Source organism: Myodes glareolus, chromosome 5, assembly GCF_982192425.1.
Source record: "Myodes glareolus chromosome 5, mMyoGla1.1, whole genome shotgun sequence".
NCBI lineage: Eukaryota > Metazoa > Chordata > Mammalia > Rodentia > Cricetidae > Myodes > Myodes glareolus.
In genome coordinates this window covers 84,768,578-84,791,851 of record NC_142030.1, presented here as the reverse complement: position 1 = coordinate 84,791,851, position 23,274 = coordinate 84,768,578, and the positions used below count along the sequence as shown (strand labels likewise).

Genomic DNA, 23,274 nt, shown 5'->3' with positions numbered 1-23,274 from the left:
CTTAAAGCAACTAGAAGTCTGAAGAACATGGCTTTCATATTTTGCTCTCTGGAAACTGGTGGTGTGAACAATATCCTTGTTTGCCTTGGAACACAAGACCTGGTGAATAAACATTATCTCTCTTCTGCACAAACATAGTCCCAACCCTGCAAACTCAGTTTACAGTCTGCTTTACATATTTATTGGCTGAAGATACTAGCTCACCATTTCTTCTGACCTTGGTTGGGGGCTGGCCCGATGTTTCTCACAGAAAAACAGCTTTAAATCTCCCAATGAGCTGCTGAGGGAGGTGAGACTATTTTGTTACTTTCTTAGGAGTCCTTCCCAGGGGGCACCCTTTTTACTTGCAGTTGGCTTTAACTCTGAGTGCACAGTGCTGTGGCATCTGTCCACCCTCCATTTTTCCTGCTGCCTTGGAACTCTGCCGAGGTAGAAATGCTCGCCTTACTTTGGTCTCCTTCTCCTCCTTCTTCCCTTCTGCTCCTCAGTACCGGAACCGACACGGTTCTGATGATGGCCGTGTGACAGGAAGGAATAAAGTACTTGCCCATCACGAGCTACTGACTTGCCAAACATCCAACTTTCTCCTCTGGAGATTTAAATCTAACCAAAACCTCGACATGCACTCGACAGAGAAGGAGAGTTTGCTTTGTGGCTCCCAATGAGGAAGAGCCGTAATTAATCCCTGTGGTGCTGGTGGAGATGACAGAGGTGACTAAGTTGCCCAGAGGACATGAAGAGAGTCGCCTTTCAGCAGAGACAGGCTCTCGATTTAGCTTTATTGTTCCTGCCCCTCACATCCCAGGTGACACTAGCAGGAACTGTTATTGAAGATTAAAAAATAAAGAAGCAACGATTTCCGAGATGTGCATTTTTCTTTTCATCTCCGTTTGGCGAGCGATCAAACCATGTACCTTGGTCCGTATAGGGCTCAGAAAAGCTTTCTCTCTCTTTTGCTGGTCTCGACGCTCCCTTTTAGAAACCGCTTCTGCTGACTCACGCTCCGGAGTGTGTGCTTGGCACATTATGAGCTGCCACACTGAGAGGTGTCCACCCCGACTTCGTCTCGCTGGTACTCTGTGGTCAGACCCGCCCACAACCAAGTCCTCTGCCACCTTGGCGCTCTTCCTCATTCCCGCAGCCATAAAGCTGCCTTAGTCAAGGCTCTCTCTAACCGGGCTGAGTAATTTATCCCCCAGTCGCCTTCTCTTCCACTCAAATTGATATCTGTATATCTCCAAAGAAAGAAAAAAGAAAACCAAACAGAAACAAACACACACACACAAATGACAAAAGCAGACTTTTTCAGAGCCCAGACACCCGTGGGAGTTAACGCACATCACACCTAAAACCTAATTTCTCCATTCATGAGTCCCGGTTAGCGTTGTGAGGGTCACTGCGCCTGGCCACAGCCTAGCTGGCACCGACCTTCACAGCAAAGCAACTCTCTTTACCTGACACCTCAGCACCAGGAATCCTCAGCTCCTGCCATTACCGCTTTATCAGAGGGCAGGACATGATGTCCATCAGCCCTCCCCTTTTAGAACACCACTCGTTTGTTCTGCCGCTCTTTGTGAGTTAGGCAAAGCTCTAGCCTTCCCGTGACAACCGTAAGGAAACGGTCTATTTATTTACTCGGGAACTTTCCAATAATACAAAATGCAGCCCTTTGCACAAAGTGGTTGATCAGTCACTCTTGACTCACACACTTGCAACGCTCCATGCTCTGTTTGATACATTCCTACATTATTTTCACACGCAAGAAGAGTTCTCCAGAATTCAGAATATTTAATGGTGGGGTCCCTCATGTATTCATTCACTCTTTCACGCTTTTTACTGATTGTCTCTTCAGTTGCAGAAATCGTAGAAGACACTGGTGATATAGAACTAAACTGTGACCACTGTCAGGAAAACATCCTCACTGTGCAGTAGCAGTGGGTATGTGTGCATGCCGGTGGGTCTGTGCGGTGAAGGTTAGGCTGGAGGCAGGTGTGAAGGGAATTGGGGAAGAAGGTGGAGAATGAGGTAAAGCACTTGAAGCAGAAAGCAGCAGCATGACCCTGTTCTTTTAAAAAGAACAAAAAGCGTGGGCTATCGTACTGGGGTGTTTCTTCCTTGTCTGTGAAACTAGACTGAAGTTAGACGAGGCCCTCTGCAGAGCCACAAATGCGGAAGTGGAGTGGAGCGGCACCTTATTGGCTAGAAAGTATTTACCCACCCTAAGTGTGGAACATCTCACAAACTTCACAGGCAGCTCTATTTCCTCTTCCTCCTGAGGTGGAAGGTAGCTTCATGTACATTCTCTGCTGGCTCTTTCCTGGTGTAAATGATCTGTACCAGTTATTTGAAACATCAGATTCATACCTGTTGGTTTTGTGTGAGTGTGTGTGTGTGTGCGTGTGCCAAGAAATCTTCTCTAAAAATTGATTTTCCTCATAGATTATCTCTGCCATAGTATGTAAATTTTAGAAAGTGGTCAATAATTGGGTTGATTTATTTCCTATATAAGCTCAAGAGCAAGGACATACTCAGTGGCGAGTGAATTTGAAAGGCAGAGCCCCTGTCTGCAGAACAAGACAGCACATAGCTCAATTGATTGTAGCCTGGATTATGGTGGGGGGAGGCTAATTAAGGCCGTTATTAGGATGACTGTTAAAACCAAAATAGGAAGACTATATGAAGACTTAAATTTCCTAGGTGTGATACCAGTGTAGTTGAAGAAGGAATTTGATTTTCATAGAAGATACTTGTTGAAATTCTAGGTGAAAAAGTGTGAAGCCCGAAACCTACACTGACTTGGAAAAATGCAGAGGGAGCTAAACAAAGGCAGCAAACTCTCAAAAGCTTGGTTAATCATTGTGAAAACTAATCTGTCCCTGCCATCCCATTTCCTTCTGATTTTCTTTAGGCTTCATTTCTGCACAGACCCCAAAACTGGAAATGTGATGTTTTAAAAATTAATTTTAAAATGGAGATTGTTTCTCCAAATCAGTTCTAATTGCTTCCATTGCCCTGTCCTTGGCTGTTCTAGATCGTGCTTGATTGTCTACCCCTCTGTGCTTTCGTTACACAATGAATCTCACTCCCACAGATGGCCAATCCTCTTCTGGGCAGGCAGGTGTGGATCACATCACACAGTAGTTGCTGTCTTAGTCTAAAACCTATGCCTTGTTCTTTTTCTCATACCTTCCTGCTCTCTCTCTTCCTTCCTTCCTTCCTTCCTTCCTTCCTTCCTTCCTTCCTTCCTTCCTTCCTTCCTTCCTTCCTTCCATTCTTCTCTCTTTCTTTCTCCCAACTCTCTTCAGCAGGCTGAAAGCTGCTGTTAATTCATTCTTTTTACTTTGTGCAGAACAACAACAAAAGGGCCCAAATCTCTGGCATCCTCGTGGCTTATCACATATTCCTTCCGCAAAGGTAGTCTAGTCTGTGTCATTGTATTTATTGCCCCAAAATCAAAACCAGTTGCCAAAGTAATGAAGGTCTATTGGTTTGTGTTGACTTAATCCATGTCAGAGGAGCTGTAGAAGCCTATAAGGATAATTTGACCAGTAAAGGGAAAGCCATAAAAATGATCAAAAAAGCCAATAGATATGCTGAGAACACCAAGCTTATTTTACTGAGGATTTATGACCAACTTATCAGAAAATTATTTGGTCCAAGTCTACATTCAAATAAGTCTCTCAGTAATTCAGCAAAGATTCCAAGCCTTAGGAAAAGCCTCCTCTAATGAGATAGCCCAGTAAGCCCTAACTTGCAGCACATGTCGCTTAATTTTCAACAGTTGTGAGACTGCAGTAAATCCGGCTCTTGAAGTACGAGTCCCACTTACGCTCAGACCCGCTGTAAATTACCACGGCATGAACAGCACTGGAGGACAGCCAGCTGCCCCCTTGGCAGATCTCTCTAAGTGTTTGTTAATCAAATCGAACCTAAATATGGGACGCACCCCAGATGGTAGCAAGTGTCAATTCCTGTGTGTCCCCTCCTAGAGTAAGTGGATGTCAAATAGTCGGAATCTGCCACACCGTGTCAGCTTTGCCCCAGGCTCAGCTCTAGAGGTTGTATTTTATTGACCAGAATCAAATTGGCTTCCCCTGGTGTAGGTGATAAAGTATGGCGTCAAGTCACCCATGTAAAATGTATAACTTTAGCTTTGACAGCCTGTCATTGAAGTCCTTGTTTATATAATCTATTGTGCCATTTAGTCTATTCTTATTTTAAAGAGCAGACAGAGAACTAAAATCCATTCTGCTCGGGTTTCATTGATGGATGTCTATACATTGTACCTTCCCTTAAATAACCTTGGGGGTGGCGATTTCCATTGTCACTGCCGACTTCCATCCAATTATAAGACTTCTAGTTCTAAGCTCTGTCGTGTGGAAGACGAAGGATGTGCACGATGCTGTAATGGGAAGCTTTTCACAGCACAGGCATTATTTTTCCAAGTTCGAGACTTGCATCTACATGGAGGACACTGTGGGGCAGAGAGGTGGGGTAGGCCTGCATTTCCAGTCAGCAAGAATAGAAATCTTCACATTATGAGGATTTTAATTTTAAGAAAAATTGTATTTAGTTCCGGAACTAAAGAATAATTTCTCAAAGTTGGAATATCAAGGTGGTAAAGTCTAAAATTAGCAGAATTTTTTAAAAAAGTTATGTTTGTCTTACTAACAGTTGGCCTCAATGTCCAAACGCACAGTGGAGAACATACACTGTTTACATAAGCACCGAGGAATCGGAAGCATTTCTTCTTGGAGGGGACCAAAGGCGAAATCTAACAGTATTTCCTATGAGCTTAAAAATACTGCCAAATCACAACTGGTCTTTCTTTATCTGTAAGTTTAAAACATAATATAATAGCCTATTATGAAATTAGATCTTATAATGTAGCTGAAATTATTATTTGACATTTATGGGTCTTCAAGACTACAAGATATGTACAGCAGTTAGAATATTCAAAATGTCTCCATCACTTTTGAGATGTTATCTCTGAGGCTTGGTCAATAAGGGCCAGAACACAGACGATCCCTATTCCTCTGAGACAGCATGTCAAGGACAAACCCAAGGAAACACCTCTTCACCGCTGATTAATTTTCAAGGGCTGCTTGAATAAAATGAAGATCACAGGCCCTGTTTCCTACTCAGCTGAGATCTATTTAAGGGGATTAAATAATGCACCTAAGCCCTTCATCATATGTTGCTGATACAGTTTGCTAGAAATAGTCTCAAAACATAGGATTTTCTTTTGGGATAAGTTTATCGCTAAAAGCATTTTCTCTCATTTGTGGTATGCCAACATTTTGTGTCCTCCCCCCCACCCAGAATTTTAAAATAATTGTTAAAAAAAAGAATATTTCCCTTCTGTTGTTAAATAATCTGAAATCTGAAGGGAGGTTTTTTTTTGTTTTTTTTTTTTTGTATTCTTAACTCCCCCAAAGGGACTTAGAATCAATTCATGCTCTGAGAAATTCCCATAGCTTAGATCACACCTCTTTACCCCTTTAGAAAGTGTTTCCCTTGGGTCTGTAACTTTTCTATTTGATTACCGTTTAGATTGTGCATCTAGGGGATGTGGCTGAGCTAGGAACCCCAGGAAGAAATCCGTGATTAGTCACCGGGTTTGAAAAATCCTTCCCAGTCCTGTTTACCAGGACACATGCCAATTCTCGGAACGTGCTGGGAGTTCGTGTTCTTTTCAGGGTCATTCTGCCTGCACAGCACAGATTAAACACACAGCCTTGGTGTTGTCAGTGTGGGGAGGAGGCACATTGACATTCCACTGACGGCGCTGGGTGTAAAAGGAAGCCATCTGCTGTGCTTTAGCAACAGGGGCGTAGCTGCAGCTTCCACAGGAGAAAGTGAGTCACAGAACGGCTCAGCTCAAGCCCCTCTTCTTCGCGCGGTGGACCTGAGCAGACACCATCAAGATGGAAGAGAAGTTTTTACTCTTCAGTGATTTTAGTAGCTGCTCCTCTCTCACTCAGTTCATCGTCCACTTTTACTGATACCTGCTACTACTTTAAGGGTTATTTTCTTAGCTTCAGGAGCCTAGGATACGCATGCCATCTTTACTATAAAAATCACAGCTACATCTTTGGTTACCAGTGCATTTGAGCCAGATGATTCATCTTTCCAACACACAGCACATTTTTGACTGTGGAATTACCTGTGAAGTACTTCAGAAGGTGGTAAATCGGGGGAGGGGACATTAATTACACACTAAGCACTTAATATATTCCGGCATTTTTGAATATATTCCATCTCATTTGAATTTTCACAATTTAGTAATATACAGACTGTTTAAAAGGTGATTTAAACAGTCTATCCAGAGTTACACAGCTGGCAATCTGAAAATTGTCTTATTCAAATCACAGAATGCGTTCAATCACATGCAGCTGCATCCTCTGTAGGAAACTAAGTGAATGCAACCTAAAGCTACCCTGTAATTTCAACTGTTAGCAGTGCTTGGCATGGTTACCCGGTGGCAGGGTTGCTTTATATTTCAAGTTTCTCTTCTGTTGAGTACTTTTTTAGTTGGTCATGCTTCCTGACTTGTCAGTTTTTACTCAATTCTTTTAGGGATTTACAGGTGAGAACAAGCTTCAGTAGAACAGGCTGGGGGGTGGGAGGGTTTTGTTGGTGAGTTCTAGGAAGGTGCCTAGTGCACGGTGGGTGGCTGAGAAGTAAGGAGTTCACAGTGTGTGTGTATGTGTGTGTGTGTGTGTGTGTGTGTGTGTGTGTGTGCACAAAAGCTGAAATATTAGCAGCAGAATAAAGAAAGGGACCCATAATTCACAACTTTCAGTGCTATGCTTTTAACACCCAGCACGTCTATCAAGAAACAAAACAGCTAAACAATGCAGAGAAACCTCCTAGGGTTGCAGCGTGTAGACGGCAGCCATGTGCTACTCTCCAGTCTTAACACGGTACAGCAGGCGGTGATTAGGAAGGTAGCTGTTTCAGTGTTTCACAGTGTCAGGAAACAAAGTATCAAGCCATCAGCTCCCTTTTTTAGGTGCAGCACTCAGATTGCAGCCATATATTGCTTCCAACTGTAAATACTAACTGGGAAGCCTAGAAAGAGATCTTCACCCGCCATGGCTGCCTGAGCTCAGCAGATTACATGCCACTCTGGCTCTATTTGCGGAGCTGCAGATAATTGTACGTCTTGTTAACAAGTTACTGTGTGTTTTCACTCCATCAGCAGGTTCCTGAATCCATGCCGATGGTAGGTTTGACTACCATCAGCATAATTTGACTTTGATGGAAAGTTTGAAATGTATGCATAATTAAAAATTATACATCTATTTCCTAATTTCCCAAGAAAGGTAATTAATCCTCTTGGATGTCATAGCATTCATTTCTGGTTCCTCAAAACACATGGTTCCTTTGCCTCTGATTGCCTACAGTGCTTTACTATGGTTTCAGTACAAAGAGGTACATTTAGGGAATACTAAAAGTGCCTTTGACACTTGACCCATTATGGAAAAGATTTAAGGTTTCCAAGATCATGGGAGAAGGGCAATGTTGTTATATTCCCTTTGAGACACTACTGGGTTTCAAAACCATTATATAGTAGCTCCCATTTTTTTTTATAACTGGAATGTTAAAAGGAAGACTGGAATATTATTTATGGGGAAACACACATACATTGCATTACATGTGAAGTAGATAAGTCTTATTATTTATAAAATATGTAAAGTATACAAGTGTTGTTGAGCATAACTATGCATGAATGATACTAGAAGCAGTATCATTCATCAAGTATATAAAGAATGTAAAATGTGAATTGATTGGATAAGGAGGCGAGCACACTGCTCCATACAGCACACTTAAACAGCCTATTGCAATACTAAGTTGTTGCCATGGAAAGACTTTTTAAAAAGTTATCCTGTATTGACTCAAGGAAGACAGTATCAGATGCATAAAATATGTTATGGATCTAACTGTTTAGATATAAGAAAACAATTAAATTTCTTTAGGAAAAATTGAATTCTCCTCTCTTCTGGTTTTCTAAATTTGTGTCACAGAACACTCTTGATATTTTCAAAATCCATATGCAGCTATATTTGGAAAGCTATAACAAACAACACAGTCTTGAAGGAAATAATTGCTTCGACACCCAGGCTGGCCTTGAATTCTTGGCCCTCCACATTCAGCCTCTTAAATGCGAGGTTGTAGACATGCTGCCTGCCTGACTAGCCTATTTTCTAGCTTTCTGTTCACGTCACTTTGAGGTCGGGCTCCTCGTGCTGCCTCACAGTCTTTCAGATTGCTCTGAACTGAACTAAAAAATGAGATGGCTTTGCAAACCCAAGTGGCACTTCCCAGCATACACAAAGATCTGAGCCCCATACCCTGGGAGAAGTTCTCTGTGCTTGCCAGGCAGAGGAGAGGGCTTGTTGGATCTTTGAACAAGGCCGGATCAGCGCTACGTCTGAACCAAGACTGATTATGACTAAAATCTGAACTCCGGAGGTGAACAAATGTGGCAAGGGAGCAGGATGGATGATGGTATCTTTGCTATTCTCTGGGCTCACCGATAGTACTGTGTGTACTGATCCTCAGACATGGACCAGTTACTCAGAAAACTCATACGTGTAAGCAGCATCTATATACGTGACCCTCTTTCCACCCATCTCAGAATGCCACTTCAATGCAAGCCATTTTTCCATCAGAAGAAGGCTGACTGTCCTCCCCAGCCAGAGTAGGATCGCGTGTAATGCTTCAAATGCTTCTGCCTCAAAGCTGGGCATTAATTAAACAACTGCACACAATTTTTTTTTAGCTCACTTCCCAAGGTGAGTGTGATATGTATGCAGTGGCATTACTTAGGATTCGGAAAGTAAAATTTTAAATTAAGGGGCCTATATTAGTTTCTATAATTCGGGAGTATTTATATTTTTAATTAAGTGACAAAGCAGTTAAACAGCCAAACAAACACAACCTTCAACCTTAAAAAATAGCAAATTAGGATAATTTGCATACTGCCAATGGTGATTAGTTTTTGTATACACAGAAGTTGATGGTAGAACAGAGTTACCAGATCCCAGGAAGGCATAGAGCAAATTTTGCAGTCTCTTTCCATTTATGTTGCTTATTTGCCTTGGGAACTGTTTTTCAGAAATGCTTGAAGAGTTCCCTGCACATTGTTGGCCTCATGGCGTACACATGTTTTTGTATATGTAAGGGTATCTATTTAAAAATGCACTTTGCACTTAAGAAATGTCAACTCTTCTAGAATGTTCTAGGGTACTTTTACTTGGAACAACCTCTACATGTTTCACTGTATAACTTAGATGCCCAGAGTTACATAGTGGAGAAAATGTAAGGGAGTTTAGGGGTAGATGTACTGCATGAGTTTGAGAATACTGTTGACGTTTTTTGATCCTTGGTTGTTGCGAAACTGAAAGGAAAGGGCCACTCATAGTTGATATTAAAGGAAGGACTGGGTAGCAGATGTTTCCTGGAATCATGCACATCTCTTTGCAGGAAAAGAAACCTGAAGAACCCCAGTCCTCTCATTCTGGACCAGAACTCTGTGCCTGGCTAACTCTGCTAGGGCAGCTAAGGCTTCTGCTTCATAATCTGTGGCTCTCTTAGCTCTGAAAATAGATGTGTTCAAACCATCCTTCACTTGGTATCCAGCGGAGCCATTTTCTCAAGAGAGTAGGCGTAGTTTCTCACTGTTGTCTTCTTCAGGATGATGAGTGAAAAGTGCCTTAGTTTATTACTCCTGAGACTCTGTTTGCTGGTTTGATCCAGGAAATGTGCTCATTCTTTCCTGAAGGGAGGCTTAATCTGATTATATCTAAACCTTCCCAGGCCAAAACTGGTTTTGGTCCTTTGAGAAAAATAGAAAACGTCATGAATAATAACTTCACAAAGTATTCAAGTGGAACTCTTTTTTTTTAAAAAGATTTAAAGCAAGACTTAGTAAGAAAACTATGCCAAGAGAAAATCTTTTTAGCAAAATTAAAATCTGGGCTAGAGACATCCTGTTGTGATGTGTGCTCACTTCCCTTTAAAGCTTCTGGCTGAAGCCTACATAAAGCCTAGGGTTATGATATTAGGTGGGGCCTTTGATGTCAGTTAAGCTTCTGGGTGCCGCCGGCATAGAGACCCCTTTCCTGCTGTGACACCACAGGGGCAGACAATGTCTGCTGACACCGAAGCACGACTTCACCAGATGCCCAAGCTTCTGAGGCACTGATGTTGGACTGTCTGTCTTCCAGAACTCAAGGCAATGTCTCTCGCTAATAAGTAATCCAGTAGATGGCACAGACCAAGAGATCCCTTCTAAAACATTTACTTGTTTATTTAAGGCCTTATGGGTGTTTTCTGGGGTTATCTGTGCCGTTTTGTCAGTGAAAGCCGGAAAAAAAAAAAAAGCCAGATCCCCTGGAACTGCAGTCACAGATGGTTAGGGACCACCAGTGTGGCTGCTGGGACTCAAACTCAGGTCCCCTGGAAGAGCAGTCAATGCTCTTTAACTGATGAATCCCAGCCCACAGGGATCCCTTCTAACTAGAAAGTGATTGGTAGCCAGCACAAATCACAAGCTAAAGGGATATTTGCAGGAAGACACAGCACCACCTTAGATTACAGGGGTGTGAGAACGTCCTTTTCTGACTTGATGGTCACCGAAGGTTAAGTGGTTACAGTCATAATCTAGCCCTGCCCTTCGTTTATTTGAATTTACATCCTCTTGTTTCCCAGCTGTGCTATTCCACTCACGCCTGTCCACCCGCTGCTCCTCTTTCCGCGGAAACAGTGTTCCCGCTACCTCTTCACTTAGGGCATTTTTTCCTCTCCTGAAAGTGATTCTACTTTTTGTCCTGTAAAAAAAACAAAAAACAACAAACAAACAAACAACAACAACAAAAAACCTTTCTTATATTTCATGCTCTAATTCAATTCCCATATCCTCCATGAAAAGGTCTGATGCAATCACTCTTACTGGTTAGGTTTTTGCGAACTTATATTGTGCTTTGACTCAGAAACATAATTTAGGGATTGATAGTTTGGGGGAATATATTGTATAGTTACTTACTTTTTTCTCTACGAGATTATAGTTTCCTTGAAACTGCTATGGTAAGGGTTACACATTTTATTTCACTGCTTCTCTTCCTGTCTCCCGGCGCCATTCCCATTACCAGAGAGCTTGAAGAAACGCCATGAAATGGTTACTTTGGGAAGAGGCTTCACTCTCTGCCTTGCCCGTGACAGTGCTGGGAATGGTTGAAGTCTGAGCCATATGAAAGGACAGGGCATTGGACTTCCTGCCTTGCAGCCCGGAAGTCAGCAAGTCCCACAGGGAGTGGTGGATGTTGACAAAGATGGCCTAGAGCTAGCAATGAGGAGAAGGGAGAGAGCACTTGGAAAAAGGTTGTATGGGTCTTTTCTGACCGTGAGACTTGTGAAACGCGGTCAGCTGGGGCTTACTGACAGCACATTCGGTGCAAGAGCAGAAACCCCCATCCACAGCCCCCAGATCTTGAGACTCTGGGGCTCTTTCCACGCATGAACACAAGCAGCCTTTTTTGGATCCTCCTTTGTGTCCCACAACCACTCGCTTTTCCTTGGCACGCTGCTCGGTCCCGTTGCCAAGGGGCTCCAGCCTTATACTGTAAAGTCCGGTTCCTCGCTCCTCCTATAAAGCCTGCTCCATGGTCCCTAAGGAAGCCCATGGCTTTAATGGTGGCCCCACAGGTTCTTCCTTCTCTGTGCTCAGAAATAGTAGATATAGAGAACGAAATCATCAATAGAGGCCATTATCAATCTAACGAGCCTCCGGCGCTGCATGCGCTTGAGTTCTCTCTAATAATAGACGCGGAATTTTATTTGCAAATTAATTTCTCCAGTGAAAAACAATTTAAATTCACACTTTGAAAACAGAGTCATACAACATAAAAATATTTATCCAAGGAATATTTGTGAAGAAAACACCTCTTCATTTTTTAAGTCCTGGGCTGAATATGCTCTTGGTGAGGTGGTTCTGCCCTCCCACCCCAGCAAAGCTACACTGCTACCACATTCCCATCATCCATCCATCCAATCCTCCAACACACACTGACATGCCATTTTGCAGGCACGATTGATTTGCCCGAGTTTGTAAGGATAAGGAAGCCATGTTGCCCTGTCTTTGGGTTCCCATCAGGAAAAGGGGGTGGCTAATTCCTAAGGCTATTGTAGATAATAAGATAAATGTACTTAACGGCTCTGAGGAGACCCCATTCCGGCCTGAGGCATCACTGGTACTGTAAAACGCACAACAGAGCCATGTTGAAGCTAATTCGGAAACAGACACCACAAATGGGGATGGCAGGAACTGAGTGAAGAATCCTTTATTGGAAGATCTTGACGATAAAATTCTTCCACTAGGCAGAGAAGACTGAGACAAGGATTTTATAAACAGTAAACACCATGTTTTCAAAGGTGTCACACTACTTGGCTCTTACTGGTTTAGAGCAGGTGGACTGAAGGGCTACACATTTTTAGTGCTCAAAGTACATCTATCTCTCGCTGTGGTACTGATTTACACTCTTCTTATGACTACTGATCCTAAGCATCTTGTCATATACCTGCTGGCCATTTATCTTCCCTGGACAAATATACAGTGCTATATTTACTTGTTCCTGAATACTAATTAGTGAAAACTCTGTGATAAGTGACAGTGCTGTTTTAAACTATAATTTGAAGAGAATGTCATTCTGGGTGTTTGTTTCTGCGGGTCAAATTCAGATCACAAGACTTTGCCAAACAGCCCAAGACTGCTGCGCCACTGGCCAGGGCTCTGTTTGCAGCAAGAGCCTGAGGATGTGGGCCAGTGGGCATTGTCCTTGACATCAGCCTTTGCAATTAAGCGCAACTCTATCCTCTCAAAAGCGATTTATGATTCTGTCATTCATAAATTATTCCAAGTCCTTGTTGCATTTATTTTTATTTTCTGCTTCATTCTCTTGAATTACTATCTTCTGCAAGCTTATCCTTTACGGTGTGAAGGAGATTTTCCCACATCTTACTGTACGTACTGGGTACCAATGAATGCCCACCTCCTCAGATCCTGGGGCTTCAAAAGTTTCCTTTGATTGACCCATCAATCAATTTCTAAGTATGCTCTGTTGTTTGTGCAGCCGGGATAAAGGTGGACTCTGTCATTAAATGTGTCTGTTCATTCCTCAAGTCTCTTCTATTTGGTTTCTCTCGTCCCTCTCTTCTCTATAGTTTTTATTTGTATCTTTTGGAAATTAGGCAACTAATACTACAGGAACAAAGTTTTTGGGCTGAACTGAAAAGGAGTGAGCACTGCCACCCAGTCTGGTTGGCAACATCACGGAAACCCGTGCTCATCACTCTATGTCCCTTCCTGAGTCTCACTTCAGAGATCACAACTCTTTCTTGAGCATGAGATTTGGAAATGAAAAGCTCCAGGAATGATGCTCCCCCACTGCACAGACTTGAGTAATTAATGTACCTCCTTTGTGTTTCCATTTGTTCATTTAAAATAAGGATGAAAAAATCTGGAGTTATCAATTCAGTCTTTCTTAAGTTGAAAACAGTTTAGGGTAGTTGAATATATGGATTATTCAACTCTCCCATTTCTCTCCCATTTCTACATTTTCACAGCGTGTTTTAGTGGGGGAAAGAGGGCCGCTTTCAGAAATCGCTCTCTACAAACCCTGTTCACGCCTTTCTAAATTCCAAATGTGAAAGTTCTCAGCCAAGTATGCTTTCTTATTGTATGCTTCATTTATTTCATATAAATATTTTTATTTCATACAAATAAATGGTAAATAAACAAGGTTAGAAAAGTAACTTACCTAGAAATCAGTCTATGGGGCTGTGCAGCGAAGCCAGCTAGTAGTTTAGGTCTATGATCCCAGATGCTTAATGGTCAGGAGGATAGCAAACCGAATGGCAGGAGGTTTGTCTGAGCAAGGCCCATATGAGAAATTTACTGAGACACTCTTTCAAAATCAATCCAAACTGAAAAGATACTGTAGGATATATCCCAGTGTGTGAGTACTTGCTTCACAGGTGTGGGGCCTTAGGTTCAGTACCCCAAACCGCAAGTAATGGTGCATACTAGGATGCTATGTATCTTGTTCCCAATCATTCCCAGATGCTAAGCCTTGCTCTGATATCTGCTTGCTGTGTAACCTCAATCCAGAGTCTTCACCCTTCTAAATCTCACTGTCCTCACGGATGGATATTATAACCTGCATCTCATCATGGTTATTAAATGAATGAGATGAATTCCTGTATCTCTTGCGTCTTTTAACCTTTCTCTTATAACATCAAGCTGGATTTAACTTTATGATTTTTCACATTCTAGGATATTAAAATTAAAAAAAAATGACCTTTCTCCTACAGTCAAAAAAGATGCCCAGAGGAAATAAGGGCCAGGGGAAGAAGGTGGCCGTAGGCCTGCTGTTGTGAAGAAGCCAGAGGCCAAAATGTGGGTGCCTCCTCTGTTTGAGAAAAGGTCTAACAAATTCAGTATTGGACAGGACATCCAGCACTAAAGAGACTCCATTCACTTCATCAGATGACTGTTACACCAGCCAACAGTTGGCAAAGGCCCATCCTTCACAAGATGTTCAAAGAACCTCCTGCCATTGATCAGTTCACCCAGACCCTGGGCCAGAACAGCTATCCAACTGCTTAATCTTGCCCACAATTACACTCCAGAGACAAAGCTGAAGAAAGAACAGAGGCTGCTGGTCCAAGTTGAGAAAACAATTGGTGGCAAAGGGTTTGTCCCCACGAAGAGACCACCTGTCCTCTGAGCAGAGGTCAATACAGTCGCCACCTTTGGTGGGAAACAAGCAGGCTCAGATGGTGGTGATCGTCCACAATGCAGACCCCACTGAGCTGTGGTGTCGGGCCTGCCCCGTGTCACAGGGTGGGGTGCCCTACTGCATCATCAGGGGATAGGCCAGGCTGGAGTGACTGGTCTGCAGTAAGACATGCACCATGGTTGTCTTCCCACAGGTTTACTTAGAAGACAAGGGTGCTCTAGGTAAACTGGTGGGAACTCTCAGGACCAATAACCGCAGATACGATGAGATCTGTCCCCACTGGGAAGGCAGCATTCTGGGTCCTAAATCTGTGGCTTGCACTGCCAAGTTGGAAAAGGCAAAGGTCAAAGAACTTGCTACAAAAGTGGGTTAAATGTACACTGCTAAGTTTTCTGTACATAAATATAATTTAAAATTGCCCTCCAAAAACATTAAACAATGATGATTGATGTTTTCATGGAATCTGTCTTCAAGATGTTTTAACATCCTTACAATGACTATGTTTTCAGTCCAGTGTTGACTGGACTTTATTTTCATTCTTTAAAATTAGTTTCATCTGTAGAGGTGGTGCAGTGTTCTAGGCTACTGGGAGAGCCTCATTTGCAACCTGCCTGGAAGGTGAAGAAATGATTTACTATGTCAGTGTATGGAAGGCAAGGTTGGGAGACCTAATATTTTAAAGATGTGTGTGTGTGTGTGTGTGTGTGTGTGTGTGTGTGTGCATGCTCACACGCATATGCCCACATGCGGAGATGCTGGTGGAGGCAACCTTGGAGCTATAGTTAAAGCTGTGAGCCACCAGATAGATGTGACAGGGCTGAACTGCCTTCTGAAAGTGGAACAAGTTTTTTTTAACTGCTCTGCTATCTCTGAACACTGAGATTTAATATTTTATAACTTAATTCAGGCATTCCCTCTCCATTATTAGTTTTTTGCTCTTTTACATAAAAATAAGTTGGATTTGATGGTTCCTAAAATCCCTTTAAACTCTTTAATACATTGTTTTACAATAACTCAAAACCCAGGAGACGCAGCATCTTGGCAGATATTAGACATGTATCATACAATGGACTGAGTCATACAAAATGATCCTGTAATATATTTATAATATAATATGGATTTCAACAAAGGATGAATGAGCATTAACTTAATCTTCCAAAAAGAACTCTCTTGCAATTTACAATGAAATATCTTTCTAACAGCATTATTTTACCACATGATTTAATAAAGAAAAAAAAGAAAGAACATCCAAACAAACTTTCCCAATGGCTCTATCCTTTCCTGCCCCCATGTTCTGATCCTACCACTCAAGCCTGAAAATGATAGATTGTGGGGCAATGCAGACTTCCTGTGTGCATATGAAACTTAGCTGGCTTTTCTCTGAATAAAGGTTTATTTGGAGGTCTAAATTGCACAGAGCTGTAGGGTTTTGATTTCAAAAAACTAGCACAATAAATCAGTGTACCTAAAAATACATTCTTAAAGAGATTCTGCATTCTCAAACATTTCCTCACTACTGAATGATCAAGTGTGTTAGTGATCTGAAATTCACAAATGTATCTTTCCCAATCTTACACTTTTCTTAAGCGTCAGGCGATTTGGGTCAGCTATTTGGCTCAAGTTTCAGTTGAGCAAAAATTTCTGTTCTCATTCAACCCCATCATTCTGCTCTTATAAGTAACACACACCAAAACCTTACCAGATTTTTGAGGTGTAGCCATATTAATAATTACGCTGAATTGGTTTATGGTCGGTGCTTATAAACCTGCCGCATCTATGCAGCTCCTCACAGTCAGTGCACAGTTTTCTCATCAAGATTCCTGCACTGTTACTCAGATTCTATTTGGAGGTTTCTTGAATGGGACTTTACTTTGGTGCAAATAAATCAGGAACATTGCTGAAGAGTTCTAATGTTGGCTCAATTTTGCTTATGATGACTTATTTCTTTTCTTTGTTTTGATGTACAACAAGCTTATTATTCACACTTCAATGGTAACCACTGGGAGCTGTGAAGTGGTATTTGTAATAAGCTTTCTTGTAGGACTATCTGTAGATTGCCAAACTCCAAACAACAACACAGAGACTGATTCTTAATTATGAAAGCTCAGCCTTAGGCTTGTCCCACTTGCTCTTAAAACTTAAATTAATCTGATTCTATTAATCTACATTTTGAAATGTGGTTTTTTAACCTTTCATTCTGTATGTCTGACTCCCTCTGTATCTTGTTAGCGTCTCTGCCTTTCTACTTCCCAGAGTCCTCTTTGTCCCTGGAAGTCCTGCCTAACTACTTCCTGCCTCGCTATTGGCCATTCAGTTCTTTATTAAACCAATCAGAAGGCACCTTGGCAAAGACACACCTTCACAGTGTAAGTCAATATTCTGCAACAGGTGTTTGTGCTTCCCTTCATCGTGTGCTTTCTGGGAAAACAGCCAAGGTGCAGGAATTAGCCAAAATTTGAGCCAGCTATTATAATGTACAACTAAAGGATAAACAAACACAAACGGACAAAGTTACCACCCTGGTGACATTGTTAAGCTTCTAAGAATAGCTCCTCACTTACATTCTCAAAGATTTCACATGTCTTCACTTGCTACGATAGCAAGCTTCATCCAAGAAAAGCCACTGATCCACATTAAACACCAAACTACTGAGAAAATAAAGTGATATTACTTCTCAAGATCCTCGTATTATTGTAAAGTGATAATTCTCTTATCATTGTGTCAGATGTGTTAGGTGGTCCTTGACCTAGAGAAATTTAGTGTTGAATGTTGTTGGTGGGGGTATATGCTTAGAAGATCCCATCATAGGCAATAAAAAGAAATAAAAAGAAGAAAGAATACAGTAACCTTTGCTGAGGCAGAGGCCTAGAGGAGTTCTCTTAGACCCTGGATTTCAGAGAAGGTAGGAATTTTCCAGAGAAAGAAAGAGAAGGAACTAGGAGTGTAAAGAGAGAGAGTCATTCAAATGGCAGGAAGTTGAAGAACCGAGGCTGGAGAGGCAGCTAGGGAATAATCCATGAAGAGTCCCCACTAAACTCAGTTATGAACACCAGTTCACGTCCCCTGTGCTGTGAATATCCACACTGAAAATATGAACAGAGGCTAAATGAGAGCAATGAAATTCAAGCTCCTTAGTCAAAGGTTCAAACCAATACATTTGTATACTTTTTGTACAAAGTCTCACTCCAGGGCAGGGGTGAAAGGAGCCCTCATCAGCTGTGTTCACCAACAGCAATAATAAATCACAGGACGAAAAAAAATCTGCTTTGTGTAAAGTTCAGCAGCAACAAAAATGGGTGGATGAGTCCCACAAGTTCTCGTCATGTCAGAAGAGCCTGTAGAGGTCCTGACACAGGTTCATATGAAGGTAAAGTAGAAAATAGTCATACAGTGAAAATGACAGCCTTTACAAAAGAAGAGATTGGTTTGTAAGAAAGCAAAATGTCTAAAAACTGCAGTGGTAATGGAATGTAGGAAACCACCAGTGATTTCTTTACAAATGGGTGATCAATGTGCACAGAAAAATGTGCAGACTATATCTCAGAGTGAAGAGACCAGTGATGAGTGAGAACATGACAGATAAATTCTTGAGTAGACCCAGTGCTCCACCTCCTTGTATAGCTTCTCCAGTCCATGGAATTTAATAAAGTTCATGCAGGGGATGAGACCCTAAGCATTGGATCCAGGTGACAAGGTTGAACTGCTTTCAGTTTAAGGTAGTACCACTGCAGAACAACAAATACCACAAAGGGCTGTGCATAGGTGTCCATGGAATCATAACTTCAGTATACCTACAGTATGAATCTCAAGTTTACATATTAATCCCAGATTTAATCAAGTCTGGAATGGTGATACATACAATTATATTGCAGTTGTCTGCCAAAACTTTATAGTCATTCATTTATTCAGTGGATTAATCTTCCAAATGGCTTTTATCATATTGAACTAACCACCCCTACAGAACTGCACTTTGTCACGAACAATCATTAGGTCAGGTGGCTTCAGACTTTGTTCTTGGAAACTCGTCTCTTCATTTGATACTAAACTTGCTAATTCAACAATCTCCTTCCGTGTGTCCATGTTACTACGGTAGCCTTGTCACTGTGTGTTTATTAGTGAACTCTTGTCTGTCCTTTAATCTATTTCTATATAGAAGTTCAAGGGAAATTTGAGAATGTAAGCATAATTGTCACTTTTCTGATTGAAGCATTTCAAAGACTCCACAACAACCTCAGGATGAAAAGCCATCATTTTTCCATGACTTCTAAGCATGATTCCACTTCCTTCCACAGCTTAGTCTTCCCATGTTCTTCTTCTGTTTTCCAGCAATGCTGGAAAACCTTTCCAGACCTTTCTTCCTGGACTATTGCTGTCTGCCCCATCTTTCCTTCCCTACCAGGTTCCTACTTCAAATCTCACCATAATCTTTGTCAAGCTTGCCTTGTTGATCTTCTACAACCAGCTTTAATTTTGGACATAATCCCTTGCTGCACAGGCCCCAGGTAGGCACCCACTTACACTGCAACACTGGCTGAAGAATTGTCCTTCGTGATTTATCGCCTTCCCTACTTTCTCTTCCTTTTGGCTATATTGGGACAAGCATCATGTCTAATTCATGGTTGTTTACCCAGAATTGCCAAGGATTAGCATATCATAAATATTCAAAATCATTTATTGAGTAGGTAAAACGGTTATGAAGTGCAATAAAACAATATGTGTTGGAATTGACATTAACAGTTGAAACAGAATTCTTCTCTAAATTATTAAATTCAAATTGTATGTAGTACTACTTCCAGAAGAGCTTTAATTTTGAAGAATTAAAATGACTTCTACGTCAGTGATTTTCCTACAAAATTTAGTGAACAATTTGGAATGGAAAAGACTTTCATTGATGCAGTGTTGAAAAAGTGTAGTTGAGAAAATAAATGATGTAGTTATAAATGTCTTTTCACAGTCCTGCCCCAGATTTCTGAAGCAATGCTACTTGAATTTATTTTTCTCTTTACAATCAAAACATGGCATTTCTCTAAATTTCTGTTTTCTCTACTTTTCTTTTCTTCATTGGAAAGAGGTAGTTAAGTCCGCTACCTGTTTATACACTCGCGAAGGAGGAAGATGGTCAATGCCCATCACAATCCAGTGGGGCACATGTTAAAGATGAAACATCAGAAAAATGAAATGAGTTTCTATAAAAGTAAATGCAATCTGTCATGGAAATATGATCCACAAGAACATGTGTGAATGTGTGAATAACCAAATGTTTGAAATTTTGTTCCTTAGGTGAGATGATCCTTCCCCATGACCAGGCAAAACTAAGACCAGCTTGTGTAAGGCAACTGTAAGAACCAATGAGGTTTTACTGTGTTCTAGAATCCCTTGCTGATAGGGAGAGTCCATGGAACCTGGCCCCTGGTATCATGGTGTTTACTTGCAATGACATGTATGCCGGAAGAGTAGTAAAGAAATGAGTATTCATATGTGTTCCTGGTGTGTCTCTGTGTACGCGTCTCTGTGTGTATGTTTGTGCATATGTCTGTGTATGTCTCTGTTTGTGTGTCTGTGTGCCTGTGTGAGTGTGTCTGCTTGTGGATCTCTTACTGTGGAACCCACAGTCCACGCAAACAAAGACATGTGTCACCAGAGAATCACAAATAGAACATGCAGAAGAAAAGACTTTATTTTTCTGTGAAAAAGTGTGAAATCATAAGTCACACAAACATAGTGAGCTACAGAGAAATAAGGATAACAGAGAGAATCAAGTAAAAAGCTATCAAATGATAAGACAGTTGGAAAATAGAACAATTGACAATCACAATGACAACGGAAGCATTAGAACTGTACAGGGAAAGACATTGTGGATAAATACTCCTTACCTATATTCTCTGAGGAAGAAATCACATTCTGAATGATCTGTAAGCACACAGTTGAAGATATGTATAGGGGAGGGAACATGAACTCTACATCTGGTCTCTGACTATAATCTACTGAACACTTATTGCGAATACTTAGGAATGCAAATGCTTTTTGGAAAAGTTTGCCTAACTTCCTGGTCACAAAATCTCATGTTGCAGGAAGCTGTCTGAAGCAGAGTTACGGACACAGAGACTTAGCCATGAGGAAAATGATGGGAATGGATGAAAGACCTCAACATTTCTCCTAGTTTGAGACGATTGCCGCAGGGTGAGGGCCGCTACCTTATAGCTCGTGAGCAATGGAGCAAGAACGTAGTTTCTTTACTTTCATAGGACATTATCTTGTTCTTTTCTTGTGCATAAGATTCACCTTGGTATTTCCACAGCCAAAGGACTTCCTTCAAGTAATCATGGCATGAGTCAGTGAGCACTGATAGTATTAATAGGAAAAGTCCCCCTCATGCTTTCAAACCAAGGCACACTTACAGAAGGGCATCCTGTGGGCCACTGCTATTTTGGTGGTGTCATGAGTTTCTTCACTGGGTCAACGTAATTCCCCCTCAACGAGCACTCATAACATCTCCTTTGGAATGATGCTCCTCCAAAGATGTTTAGCATAAATAATTGGCCAGGGAAAACATGATGGAAAAGTCAAGACCCCCACAAATCTATCAGCCACTAACAGAAAGTTTTCAATTATAACGGAAAGGGGGAATTTTAAGAGAAGGAAATAGAGAAAAAGTCTATCTGCTCTTTTCTGATAGGGAGGATGGCCCATGGAATCAGACCCGATACTAGTGAAGGATAGTGTGACCATTTCCCCCACATTATTGGGGGAAAAAAAATCTCCCCTCTTCATGTAGAAAAGAACTGGCCACAGTTCATTAGAATAGCTTTGCATAAAGACGCACATGACTATAAAAATGTTCATAGATATTTTCAAATTTTCATGTTACATACAACCGATGAGAGGGAAGAGCACACACCAAATTAGAACGAGGTAAACTGTAGCCAGGAAAATAGGGACACGTGAAACTGGAGTGTAGAGAGAAGATTTTCTAATCGCAATAAAAACCATTCAACAGGGACGTGTTTAGTATGACAGGGCCTTAGGACTCAGTACACTGAATAATGAGATATATCTGGCTATATTAAGAGCACACTTTTCATTTTAAAAAGGAAAACACTTTAGAAAGACCTAGAATGCCTGCAGTGTGCTTTTTAAAAAGGCTTAAATGCAGTTTCATCCTCCAGATGGGTTCTAGTCCCTCATTTCCTGGAGACCCATACTGAGACCGCATTTCTTGTGAGTCAGTGTTTTAATCCCCGGGGATGCTTGCGTACATGCTAATAATTGTCCTGAGCACCCCACTCTACGACTGGCTCATCGTTCATGCGCAGAACGAGGTAGGACAGGAGCTGAAAGAGGTTTTGCCACAGTAAGAGAGACACATAAAAGGAAAGGCCGCTTACATCCAGTTCGCAGCGCTCACCCGCGAAGGCCACGTCACAGATGCACTGGAACCGGTTGAGCAAGTCCCTGCACAGGCCTCCATGCAGGCAGGGATCAGAAGCACACTCATTGATGTCCTCTTCACACCTTTAAAATGAATGGAGGAGCAGAAGCCCAGGGCTGGGTGAACAAGGGAGCTGTAAGGTGGAGCAAATGGTTTGTTTCTCTTCCTAGCATCACACAGAGTATTTACCAAAATTACTGGATAAATTTCAAAGATTCCTTCAGAACCCTTGAATACATTTTGAGTTTTGTGGACAGAGATGGACAGACATGGGCACACACATTGAATCAATTCAAATAAAAGGCCTGCAAATATTTCGAAGCCCTGTTTGTCCCTTAAGGACGCTATTGAGTTTGCTACCTTATGATTGTCAGCTTTCTTAGGAGGACACTGGCAGGGTGACTTTGCTAACCTGGAATCTCCAGGGCAGAGGGAACCCTGATGGTGAAGGTTCTATCTCTGCCTTAGGATAGACTTGGTTAATTCTGGGAGATACTGAATTACTTTCCTTTGAAATGCCACCTTTTTCAACCTGAATAAAAATAAGAAACCTGCTAATAAACTGTGTTCTAGTAGTAACACGGAACTCAGTGTTCTAGTAACAGCTTTCCAATAAGACTTTTCCCAAAGAAGTAGCATCCATTCTAGTACGTGACTACGGGGACACTGCCTGCCTCCTTTCCTAAGAACATTTTTTTCTGAACTGACACACGGACACAAAAGCGACACACATTTGTGGGATAAATGTGTGTGTGTGTGTGTGTGTGTGTTACGCTGATACTTTGTATTCATTATTGTAATGTTCAAATCAGGTTGAATATATCAAACAACACATTCGTCTACTGACACTTTCAAATCAGTTCTCCTAGGTTTTTGGAATATTATTATATATAGTAAACAAGTCCTTGATCTGGACACCCATGGATTAATTCGATAGTTCTTGCCAATCCTGTGCCAAACACTCTGCTAAGGCCTGGGGGCAGAGCAGTGGTGATGACATTTGTATTACTTTAGGAAACTAGTGAAATCTTAGCCCCAGGA

General features: G+C 41.6%; 1 protein-coding gene across 1 annotated transcript in view; it reads right to left on the bottom strand.

Annotated features, from left to right (window-relative positions):
• Positions 1-23,274, bottom strand: part of LOC125398242 (protein crumbs homolog 1) — a 43,765-nt gene that overhangs the window by 6,437 nt on the left and 14,054 nt on the right. The window contains exon 6 of the mRNA XM_087906651.1: positions 22,190-22,316. Coding sequence (XP_087762777.1) covers positions 22,190-22,316 — 127 coding nt within the window. The remainder of the gene's footprint in view (positions 1-22,189; positions 22,317-23,274) is intronic.